Source organism: Oncorhynchus clarkii, chromosome 30 (assembly GCF_045791955.1).
Source record: "Oncorhynchus clarkii lewisi isolate Uvic-CL-2024 chromosome 30, UVic_Ocla_1.0, whole genome shotgun sequence".
Taxonomy (NCBI): Eukaryota; Metazoa; Chordata; class Actinopteri; order Salmoniformes; family Salmonidae; genus Oncorhynchus; species Oncorhynchus clarkii.
The window spans coordinates 6,971,143-6,983,775 of record NC_092176.1 but is presented as its reverse complement, the minus strand read 5'-3'; the positions used below and the strand labels follow the sequence as shown (position 1 = coordinate 6,983,775).

The 12,633-nt window shown below is 43.9% G+C and overlaps 1 protein-coding gene across 2 annotated transcripts in view; it reads left to right on the top strand.

The window, feature by feature from the left end:
* Positions 1-1,210: 1,210 nt before the first annotated feature.
* Positions 1,211-12,633, top strand: part of LOC139389938 (netrin-G2-like) — a 60,600-nt gene continuing 49,177 nt past the window's right edge. For both annotated transcript variants that reach the window (XM_071136975.1, XM_071136974.1), the window contains exons 1-3: positions 1,211-1,396; positions 2,168-2,870; positions 10,974-11,617. In XM_071136975.1, the coding sequence (XP_070993076.1) occupies positions 2,634-2,870; positions 10,974-11,617 (881 nt within the window). In that variant the 5' untranslated portion in view covers positions 1,211-1,396; positions 2,168-2,633. The remainder of the gene's footprint in view (positions 1,397-2,167; positions 2,871-10,973; positions 11,618-12,633) is intronic.

Genomic DNA, 12,633 nt, shown 5'->3' with positions numbered 1-12,633 from the left:
CCCTTAGGCTTTGATGTTGTTACTTCAAATACACCCATCCAAAAGTTGCAAATTAAGGGTTTTGGCTGCTTTTTAAAAATGTGTTTTTACTATCCAGCTTAATTGGGTATTAAGTAGGCTAATGAAATTGTCAACAATGTAAATAGAATAAGTTAGTTTGTTAAAATTATACATATAAAAAATATATAGCCAATTTTATAGGCTATATATGCAATATATGTTTTGCTCAGAACTTGAGTAGCCAAATTAAAATCAACCACGGGCCAAATTTGCCACACGGCTCCCTGTTGGGGATTGGTTGTGGTAGATTTTATTTGGCCACCCAAGTTATCTGAGCTATGTATATATCCTATAAATTGGCTATATATTTTTTCTATGTATAATTTTCACTGTAAAATCACCAGGAAATCAGCTCAAATGGATTTTAACTTTGGAAATCCGTTCACAATTATTCCCACGCATCAATAGAGACATATGCGATCGTATCCCAATGTAATCAAGGTTTGAAATTATTCTGTTTTTGTCAAATACTATATCTGTTTGGGATTCTTGCAGTCAATTTGCAGTGTTCAAATTATTTATAACTATGTTCTGGCCGCTGACCATCCGCTCAAGAGAAACCGTTACAAAATTGGGGACGCCTGCACTGTGTTGAATATGCATGCGCTAATGCTTTAAGAGCCATATAGGAACTTCAAGTTGTTTAACTGTTAAACAGTGTTGTGTTAGCCTATTGCTTAGCGAAAACTAGAGATCCTTATGTCTGCCTTGAGTGATTTTTGAGCTGCTCCTTTAAGCAGGACGGGTAGCCCGATCGGCTCATGGGGTGGTTATATTTCTGACCGGTAAAAGTTGCGTACCTGCTTCACACACACGTAGTTTGCAAATCAGATACTGATAGCTAAATGTGGAAACGAGAAGAGAGCAGGAGAACAATGGCAGGAGGGAATTTATGAAATAAGCGAGTGTGTTTATGCATAGGGGAAAGTGAGGTCGAGAGAGAGAGAGAGAGAGAGAGAGAGAGCGAGCTCTTTCCTTCTGCCCTTGAGCGCCTAGGACAAAACCGAAATCGCAAAAAGTAACGGAACATTAATTGAGGCAGTACCACTTCTGGAAAAAGTATTGAAATATAATATATTTCGAACAAGAAGTCAACTATTGTGCGTACGGGATGTATGGGATACCATCCTAACGCACTGCTTTCCTCAAAGTATAAAAACAGAAGGGAAACAAACAGAAGGGGAGAGCATCTCATCTAATCCTCTTACAGAAGGGAATACGGTAACGTTAAGCTTTATTTCAACGACGAACCAATGCTGAGGCTTTTGAATGCTGCTAACACTTTTGCAAAGGATGCACCCATGACAGAAAGATCCTATTTTCCCGGAGCAATTTGGTAAGTGTTCGAGTTCCACCGTGAACATAGAGGATAGTAACTGTTGTAACCGTGCACCTTCAAAATTGTATAGGACTATAATGCTTATAATCTTGCAACCAGTGACTTGCTACAGTTGTTTCTTATAATCAACCATTATAGCCTACATTTGAAGGCAGCATTAGGCTACACACTTCAGAGAATTTCAGAGGTTTGGAAAGTGCATCAACGTAAAGAACATCAGTTGTCCACATTATAGGACAAGTCCAAACATGATACCATTTGATCAAATTAGTTATTTTTATTTGCCAATTGTAGACTACAGCCTAGGTCTGTCACCATCTGCCAGTGAGAAGTTCTCGACAATTATATTACCTCTGATGGCAATAGTTGGCAAAGCCAAGAGCGCAACAGACTGTCTGTGGGGACGAGGGTATATATTTTTTTACTTGCAGTTATGTTTGGGAAATTCCTTAATTAGGGTAGTCTTGTGAATATAGATTGGTTGTGAAAACAAACATGAAAGGTTACAATATTATTTATTTGTAAGCTACGGTATAGCCTACCGATATTAATTTGAACAGATTTCAAATGGGTTCAAGTTCCTCTAATGAAAGATATGTTTAACCTAATTGCTAGTTGTAAAAACGAAATAAAATAATCTGTATAGTAGCAGTAGCTTATTAGATATAGTTTTAGTTTGCCTTTTTTGTGTGGAAATGTGAGTGGCAATTTCACCCCCAAAAAGTTAAATGTTTAATAAATTATTGTATTTTCTCCTTCTCAATATAGCCAACGATGGAGCATGTAAATACTTCCTTTGACTGACGTGAAAACACAACAAAATCTCATCTAGAGAGCTTCTGAGTGGACAGCGGGAATATTCTCAATGCTCTACTCATGGACATATCGACTGCTTTTAGCATGGCTTGCCTGGAGTGCCAAAGGGGGTCGATCTGAGAAAGATTTAGCGTTGTATACATTTCTAATAAAATAAGTTATTGTAACTATAATTTAAAGTAATACTTTAATTTGAATTGTTTTTAACATAAGATAACAAATACTTCAAAACAGAAGTGTAACTTATTTAGGCAGGCATACATTTGTATACAAAACCAGCAGAGTTGTAAGGCTGTATCCTGCAAGCGGCATGTCTCTCCCAACATGAAAACCAACCGGATTCCAAGCTGATCCTCTCCCTGTGTGGACCGACGGTGGCACCACTTCCCTCTTCCCTCCGGACTCTCGGTCTGGGACCATGGGTGTGGTCTCTACGAGTGCCATGCTCTCACAGGTGCTTTTTCTTTTGCACTTTGTTACTCTGACCCTTGGCCAGTATGACATATGCAAGTCGCTGTTTAGTACGGACGATGGACCAACATGGGAGTTTTATGCGTGCCAGCCAAAACCAATGGCTATGAAGGAGTTCGTGCAAATTAGAGTGGATCCTCCTGGCATCACTTGCGGCAACCCCCCGGAGAGGTTCTGTACCCTGGTAAGTTTAAGTTTGAATTCAGTTGGTGTAACCACCAGCACTAGTTTTATACTTAGATGATTTTTATAGGCCTACACTTTGAAGTTTTGTCTATCAAAAAGAGTGATGAAAAACTGACATGGAAGGTTTTCCTAGATATTAGGATATCGTTAGGGTATCTGATCCTAGATATGAGATGAGAAACTTTGATCTCGAACAAGATGGCAGGAATATGTACCTTTTCTATGAGACAACTCGGGACATAAGAGTTGAAACCTACTTTCAGTAGGCTACTTGTTATTATAGTGAAAATGCAAACAAGACTTCAAGACACAATTACATTTATTTTGGAATCACTGCCTCAATAGATACACTACATGGCCAAAAGTATGTGAATACCTGCTCGTCGAACATCTCATTCCAGAAATTATAGGTATTAATATGGAGTTGGTCCCCCTTTGCTGTTGCAACAGCCTCCACTCTTCTGGAAAGGCTTTCCACCAACATTTCTGCGGGGAGTTGCTTCCATTCAGCCACAGGAGCCCCCTCCCCTCACCCCCGACAGTGGATTGCGCACTGAGATGGAACAGAGCAAATAGGCTTTTCAACGCAATAGCTTTAGCTGGTGGTAATTTGTGGAATAGACATCAGCTGGAATGCGGTTTTATCCAATCAGCATCCAGGATTAGACCCAACCGGTGTATAAACCAATAGAATAGATTAGAACAGAACAGAATAGTGCTATAGAATAACTTAAATAATAAAATACACATGCTATTTATATTTTCTATAAAGATTAAATATGACTAAATGAAAAAATATAGCAGCAGCAATATTCAATTAAACGAATCATTTCTGCTTTGGCCTGCTGTTTTCAGAATGAAACACACTAAGTCTACACGACAGTATATCAGGTTATTTAACCAAGTTAATTTTGTTTGTCTCAAACAATATCATTAGATTAGGTTTGTTATTGTGTTTGTGCCTCCCTACAGGGAATCACACCTTGAGTGATACCGTTTATTTATAACGCTGTTTAACACTCTAGCAGTATGAGCGGTGCAACACCATGAGCTCATATGAATAGTAACTTTAGGGTTATAAATGTACATTTATATGTAGTATTTTGTATCCTGTAAAGCTGTAAGCTTGAGTGTACTATATATACACTGCTCAAAAGTAAAGGGAACACTTAAACAACCCAATGTAACTCCAAGTCAATCACACTTCTGTGAAATCAAACTGTCCACTTAGGAAGCAACACTGATTGACACTAAATTGCACATGCTATTGTACAAATGGAATAGACAACAGGTGGAAATTATAGGCAATTAGCAAGACACCCCCAATAAAGGAGTGGTTCTGCAGGTAGGGACCACAGACCACTTCTCAGTTCCTATGCTTCCTGGCGGATGTTTTGGTCACTTTTGAATGCTGGCGGTGCTTTCACTCTAGTGGTAGCATGAGACGGAGTCTACAACCCACACAAGTGGCTCAGGTAGTGCAGCTCATCCAGGATGGCACATCAATGCGAGCTGTGGCAAGAAGGTTTGCTGTGTCTGTCAGCGTAGTGTCCAGAGCATGGAGGCGCTACCAGGAGACAGGCCAGTACATCAGGAGACGTGGAGGAGGCCGTAGGAGGGCAACAACCCAGCAACAGGACCGCTACCTCCGCCTTTGTGCAAGGAGGAGCACTGCCAGAGCCCTGCAAAATGACCTCCAGCAGGCCACAAATGTGCATGAGTCTGCTCAAACGGTCAGAAACAGACTCCATGAGGGTGGTATGAGGGCCCGACGTCCACAGGTGGGGGTTGTGCTTACAGCCCAACACCGTGCAGGACGTTTGGCATTTGCCAGAGAACACTAAGATTGGCAAATTCGCCACTGGCGCCCTGTGCTCTTCACAGATGAAAGCAGGTTCACACTGAGCACATGTGACAGACGTGACAGAGTCTGGAGACGCCGTGGAGAACGTTCTGCTGCCTGCAACATCCTCCAGCATGACCGGTTTGGCGGTGGGTCAGTCATGGTGTGGGGTGGCATTTCTTTGGGGGGCCGCACAGCCCTCCATGTACTCGCCAGAGGTAGCCTGACTGCCATTAGGTACCGAGATGAGATCCTCAGACCCCTTGTGAGACCATATGCTGGTGCGGTTGGCCCTGGGTTCCTCCTAATGCAAGACAATGCTAGACCTCATGTGGCTGGATTGTGTCAGCAGTTCCTGCAAGAGGAAGGAATTGATGCTATGGACTGGCCCGCCTGTTCCCCAGACCTGAATCCAATTGAGCACATCTGGGACATCATGTCTCGCTCCATCCACCAACGCCACGTTGCACCACAGACTGTCCAGGAGTTGGCGGATGCTTTAGTCCAGGTCTGGGAGGAGATCCCTCAGGAGACCATCCACCACCTCACCAGGAGCATGCCCAGGCATTGTAGGGAGGTCATACAGGCACATGGAGGCCGCACACCCTACTGAGTCTCATTTTGACTTGTTTTAAGGACATTACATCAAAGTTGGATCAGCCTGTAGTGTGGTTTTCCACTTTAATTTTGAGTGTGACTCCAAATCCAGACCTCCATGGGTTGATAAATTTGATTTCCATTGATCTTTTTTGTGTGATTTTGTTGTCAGCACATTCAACTATGTAAAGAAAAAAGTATTTAATAAGAATATTTCATTCATTCAGATCTAGGATGTGTTATTTTAGTGTTCCCTTTATTTTTTTGAGTAGTGTGTGTGTGTGTGTATATATATATATATATATATATATGGTATGCTCCTGTTTTTTGGGAGAGTGCTGACATGGGTGAGGTTCATTTCTATAAGAGAGGCTGACAATGTTGCTGTGGGAATCCAGCCGAGGGCTTGATTGTAAAACAAGCAAATATATGATTTGTCCAGCTGGGTTGTACTTTTGGAACCCATGAAGAGAGGACGATCAAACCATGATCACAGAGCATACCATATACAATTTTATAGTGTGTTACCTGAAACTCCTGGTTATCAATTGTTATATAGCCTTAGACTTGTCAATCACTCACTCTGATTTGAGCATCTGTCTTTGTGGTAAGAGACAAGTCACTGTTAACATCCTAAATATCACCAATGGTAATTATGATCATCACATTGCAACTAAACATGCAGAAATATGTAGCATCCACCTGTGTAATGCTAATCGCAGCTTTTTTTTTTGTGCCAGATTACTAACTACACATTGGATGTGGTAGTGGAGAGGTTAGCCTGGATTTTGCCAAATTGAAGCTGGGGATAATTAGAGAGAGCTATGATAGCATGAGCCAGGTTGGGACTTTAGTCAGGACATGGGTACCATCCAATCTCTTGCCATGAGTGTTAAGAGATCTTTGGAGACCACAGGATGTCCGGACTGACAGTCAAGGTTTATGTCTCGTCCAATGAAAGGCACCCTGTGCAGGGTAGCTTCCTCATCACTTCCCCCCCGGGGGAATTTGTCCACCTTACACCCCTCAACTGGCTCTCCAACATCAATTCCAGCAGCAACTTGATTTTGCCATGCATTCTCCCATCCAAGCCCTGACCAGGTCCAACCCTGCTTAGCTTTAGACGGAAGCCAGGGATGCAGCAGGTTGGTTTGGCTGTTGGCATACTGTTAAGCCTACTACTTCAAGAAATGCTGATCAGCCACAATATGATTCTTAATGACCATTGACCAGTTTAAAGTGAAAGACTTGTTGGCCTCTCTTTGGCCCCAAAGTAGTCTAGTCATGAACATTTTATGAAATGTAAAGTGGCCTCCTGTTGACTGTGCTGTTGAAGAAGGAAGACTCAGTGTCGACGTGCTTCTATGGCAAGAAGCTCTTTGGTAAATTATCGTTCCTCCAGTGATCTGACCATTCATCTTATGGAAAGGTAAATGTGCCATGAGTGGCCCATTACCAAAGGGCTACCCAATACAGCTAGACACAGTCGCATATTTAGACTTGCCATGACTCATACAGTGCAATATGATAGTGTTCTGTAGCCCATTTTACATCAATTACATGCTTTGGACTTGTCAATTGAGTGCACTCAATTGACAACGTTTTTCATGCTTTCCTTTCGGAAAGCAACATCATTGATTAGAATAAGCCATCCCCAGAATGAGTATGCTGGCTTTCGTTGGAAAGCTTTCTGGCTCATGAATGATTTAGAGCACATTTCAGCCACTAGGCCCCTCAGGAGATGCCGTTGCATTTTTAGTCAGTGCCCCCCCCCCCCCCCCCCCATGCATGATGTTAGCTGGTGCTGGGAGGGGGGTGCACTCTGTGTGTAGCATTGCTTAATGAGCAGAGGAGGGAAGGAGGGAGGGAGCTAAGCAAAACGACAAATCTCGACCCACTACTGATGTAATTACACACACATTGAAAGACGAAGAGAGGAGCCAGACCTTGTCCGTAACTGAAGTGAGGCATCACTACCACTCTCCATCCTGTGACCTCAAATGATTAATTACAAGTACTCTTTTCAACAGTAATGGTTGCAACATATTAGATATAATCCTGCCCCACATTGCATTTGCTCATTTTAAAATGCCCAAACAGCAGGAACTAAAAATAACAGTGCAGGTTGCAGCACAGCAGTGGAGTGCACTATAGTAAGGACTTCAATTTGGTACGCTATTTGCAGTAGGTTAAAACACATGTTCAGATTAGATCATGTGAGGATATGTCACCATATTTATCCTACCGGTGGAGAGTTAATGTATTGTCACTAACGTGCCGCTTTGGTCAGTTCTGTCCTGTGTCATTCATTTTACATGAGTCCTGGCAGCTTCAGCCCCTTGTCCTGTGTTCCCAAAGGGTAGCGATTTCATCCCGTTTCACATTTCCCACATGCAATCATCTCCATTCGCCTGTTTTCATGCCACTGCAGGTCCTGGATGATTCTTCAAATTAAGTTGTGCGTATGATAATCCTCTGTCATCCTTTCAGGGAGATACAATATTCTTCAAGAAAGGTTTTTGATTGATTACATTCTAATTTATGCTGATGACCACAGATGAACAACTTTTTAATGGTGCTATGAACATAATACAGTGTGAAATGGTGTGTGTGTGTGTGTGTGTGTGTGTGTGTGTGTGCGCGCGCGCGCAGATTTAAAACAGTAGGCAGTGGCCCGTGCTGGGACAGGTGAGGGTCTTGTGCGGCCTGTTTTGTCTCTGGTATAATTAGGCTGCTGTTTTCCAGATGTTGTATCAGGAGCTTCCTTCACATTAATTAAGTCAAGCGAGGAAACGCATCTCACCAGCTGAGGGAATAGCAGCTCTAAACACTAGCTTCCCATACAGTACATGGCTCAATGCTCCCCATCTACACCAATGCAGTTGGGCATGTTTGTGGACTGAGGTACCGTCCAAATCTCTGGGCTCAACTGCCTTTCTAGTTTTATCATCCTGGTCCTCTCGTTTCGACTCGTCTCCTCTTACATGACCTCTCCTCTCCATTTCCGCAACACACACTTTTTGTCTCTTCCTCATCCTTCCCATCTATTTCGGTCAGTGCAGGTCCACAGATGTCCTTCTGATTGGACTTAACAATGTCAACTGGACTCTGACTCAGTGAATAAACTGGCCAGGTCTTCTTCAGGAGAGAGGTCAGTGATCCCCAGCCACTCACAGTCAGGGTGTCTGAACCTCATCGATGGAGCTGCCTTCCTAATGCCATCAAACCACAGCTTAAAGGGGAGATCAGTGGAGGGCTTCCACTCTAGCAGAGAGGAAAAACCCTCTGTTGTCAATGAGGATAGAATGTTGGATTATCTCAAACACACAAGAAACCTATTGGTCAGTGAAAGGGGATCAAAGTGCGTGGTTCTCCTCCAGTGTGTGTGAGAGAGAGAGAGATAGAGAGAGAGATCCATTCTGAATTCCCTGAGGCTGTCACTGAGAGGTGGGCAAACAGTCTACTTAGCACTGGGTTGCTCTTTAACTGTGACAGGAATCCAGTGTGGATAATTGCTGGAGCGGTTTAGTGGTGAAAGCCACCTGGTGTAGCAGTTGAACTGGATTTGTGTGCTCTGCAGAAGGAGGCAAGGATTGTGGGCTAAAGGTAGAAGAAGCTGAGGCTCTGGCTTGGGCACCTGTTGTGTGTGGCTCTCATAACACCATTGACATAAAGGGGAAAGAATGTACAGTACATTACCAAAAGTATGTGGACACCTGTTCGTCGAACATCTCATTCCAAAATCATGGGCATTAATATAGAGTTGGTCACCCCTTTGCTGCTATAACAGCCTCCACTCTTCTGGGAAGGCTTTCCACTAGATGTTAGAACTTTGCTGCTGGGACTTGCTTCCATTCAGTCATAATTAGGCCTGGCTCACAGTTGGCGTTCCAATTCATCCCAAAGGTGTTTGATGGGGTTGAGGTCAGGGCTCTGTGCAGGCCAGTCAAGTTCTTCCACAATGATCTCGACAAACCATTTCTGTATGGACCTTGCTTTGTGCATGTGGGCATTGCTATGCTGAAACAAGAAAGTGTCTTCCCCTGACTGTTGCCACAAACTTGAAAGCACACAATCGTCTAGAATGTCATTGTAATGCTGCAGTGTTAAGATTTCCCTCCACTGAAACTAAGGGGCCTAGCCTGAACCATGAAAAACAGCCCCAGACCATTATTCCTCCTCCACCAAACTTTACAGTGGCACTATGCATTGAGGCAGGTAGCGTTCTCCTGGCATCTGCCATACCTAGAGTCCAATGGTGGCGAACTTTACACCACTCCAGCCAGTGCTTGGCTGCTCAGCCATGGAAACCCATTTCATGAAGCTCGCAACGAACAATTATTGTGCTAACGTTGCTTCCAGAGGCACTTTGGAACTCAGTAGTGAGTTTTGCAACCGCAGAAAATATGATTTTTACTCGCTACGCGCTTCAGCACTCGGCGGTCCCGTTCTGTGCGCTTGTGTGGCCTACCACTTCACAGCTGAGCCGTTGTTGCTCCTAGACATTTCCACTTCACAATGACAGCACTTATATTTGACCGGGGCAGCTCTAGCAGGGGAGAATTTTGACTAACTGACTTGTTGGAAATGTGGCATCCTATTAAGGTGCCACGTTGAAAGTCACTGAGCTCCTTAGTAAGGCCATTCTACTGCCAATAGCCTGCCTGGAGTGCCATGTTTTTAAATGTTTGATTGGTTAAATTGCAACAGGCAAGCTCAATCAAACACAGATACTATTTGAAATGTTCTCAAATACTGTATCTGAACCCAGGCCTGGAAACCGTGTGAGTGAGGATGACTGTTGATGACAAGACGTGTGACAGTTTGCACTCAGGCCGACCAATGTGACACTGGGATTTAGAGGTCAGGGATGACCACTTGGTAGGCAACCCCCCATGTTAATCCATTCTGTGTGTAATCCATGTGTGTCAGTAGAGCAGTGTTACAGCTTCAAGGTAAAGTGAAACATCTATGACACTGTTGAAGCTATATAATGTCGGACTTTAAGGTATGCAACGCATTTCACTAGTCTCGCTGATCTTTTTTGGAGTGATGATGAAATTTGATTCAATGCAACACTGTAATTTACAATGTGCATTAAATTAGTGTCATTGTAACCAGATTATGTGCAATTATCACCCTGTATGTAGGAATTTCCAGATGGCTATTCACCAAACAGAGCTCACAAACTGTTTCATGGGGACATATGGTGAGCATGTTGGGACAAGCACACAGACATGGTCTCAGGGGGACCTGAGGTTGACCAGATTGTTTTGGAAAATCTGTTTCCTGGTTGTTTCATGTTGCTTGGGTGTATTTTTTTTGGTGGGGCTAGTAGCCTATATAAGATTTTTTTTTTATTTTTTTTTATTTTATCTGACTTATTTCTCATTCGCAAAGACATGCAAAGAACCAATAAATACTATGAAAAACATCAGTTATGTAGCCTACTTTGAGTATGCAGGAACCTTTTAGGGAGTCATTCTTCTGAGTCATATATTCTATGCTGAATACTAGCAAAGAACTCGTTCAGTGTGGAGGATATAGAATGTTAACAAGTGATGAGCTAGTAAATGTTTTCTATTTTCTAATGGGGAAGGGAGATGAACAGTGTTTTCCAACATTAACCAGTTTTCTTTCCCCCCCATCTCCCTCTTTCAGGAGAACCCCTACCTGTGTAGTGACGAGTGTGACGCCTCCAACCCGGACCTGGCTCACCCTCCCCAGCTGATGCAGGATCGTGAGCGCAGCGGCCTCATCACCTATTGGCAGACGGTGACATGGAGCCGCTACCCGGAGCCCCTGCTGGCCAACATCTCCCTGGCCTGGAACAAGAGCCTGGAGTTGACCGACGACATTCAGGTCACCTTCGAGTATGGCCGCCCCACCATGATGGTGCTGGACAAGTCCCTAGACAAAGGGCGCACCTGGCAGCCCTACCAGTTCTACGCCGACGACTGCATGGAAGCCTTCGGCATGCCCGCTAAGCGGGTGCAGGACCTGTCGGCCACCAATGTGACGCGGGTCATCTGCACAGAGCAGTACTCTCGCTGGGTGGGCTCCAAGAACGAGAAGGTGCTGCGCTTCGAGGTGATGGCACGCTTCACTATCTTCACAGGGCCCAAGCTGCTCAACATGGACAGTCTGTACACACGCATGGAGAGTATGAAGGGCCTGAGGGACTTCTTCACTTTCACCAACCTGAGACTGAGGCTGCTGAGGCCGGCCCTGGGGGGAACCTACGTCCAGAAAGACAACCTCCTCAAATACTTCTACGCCATCTCCAACATAGAGGTACCAGCCAGGTAAATACTCACACCTACTTCTCTTTGCCTTATTGGACAATATCTCTGGCAAAGATATTTGAGTCACAGTCTATTTTGTGATCAATTGAGAAAATGCACAGTCCTAATGGTATACTGTACAGTATCTTACGCTGTACACCAGAGGAGGCTGGTGGGACGAGCTATAGGAGGACAGGCTCATTGTGATGCCTGGAATGGAATTAATGGAACAGTATCAAACACATGACCCATTCATTCCATTCCAGTCATCACAATGAGTTTGTCCTCCTATAGCTCCTCCCACCAGCCTCCTCTGCTCTATATTAGTAAGAAAAGAGTGCCCAATATTTTAGCTTCTGATAAGGAGCTGTGGAGGAAGTTGTCTGAAACAAAAACTGGTTTGATTCTGTTAAATAAACGGCCACTCTCTTCCTGCTGACAGTCAATTCTATAGCAATCCAATCTCAGTGCTTAATTCAGTAACCTTTGCGAATATAAATATTGATAAATTAATGAATTAGTCTCTCCTGGCAACATTGCATTGCCCAAACCTCCGGTAATACGAGCCGTCAATCAATAGTTATTCCTGTATGTCAAATAGCAAATTGTTTTTAAAGGGAGTTGGGGATGGGGTTTGGAGGAGTTGAGTGGTCAAATGGACACATGGAGATAAGGTAAAGAGCCCATGACTGATGTTCACTGGTTTATAATGATCAGGGAATAGAGGAGAAATGTTAAGCTAATACCTACCGGAAAATTGTTGTTGGATATTTTATCCATCCCTTAGTATTGGGAAGCGCTTGCAGTGTTTGAATGATTGGGATGGGATGGCCTCCCTGAAGGCTGTGTGTGTGTGTGTGTGTGTGTGTGTGTGTGTGTGTGTGTGTGTGTCAATAAATGGACTGCAAACACTGAGAGAAATGGCCTAGGGCTTTGTAATGACATCAGGCCCATCAGCACAGGGACAGAACTGCCGCCGTTGCCTCCTCCACCACCTCCTCTGCTCCTCCTCCCATTCCTCCTCCGCCTCCCCTCCT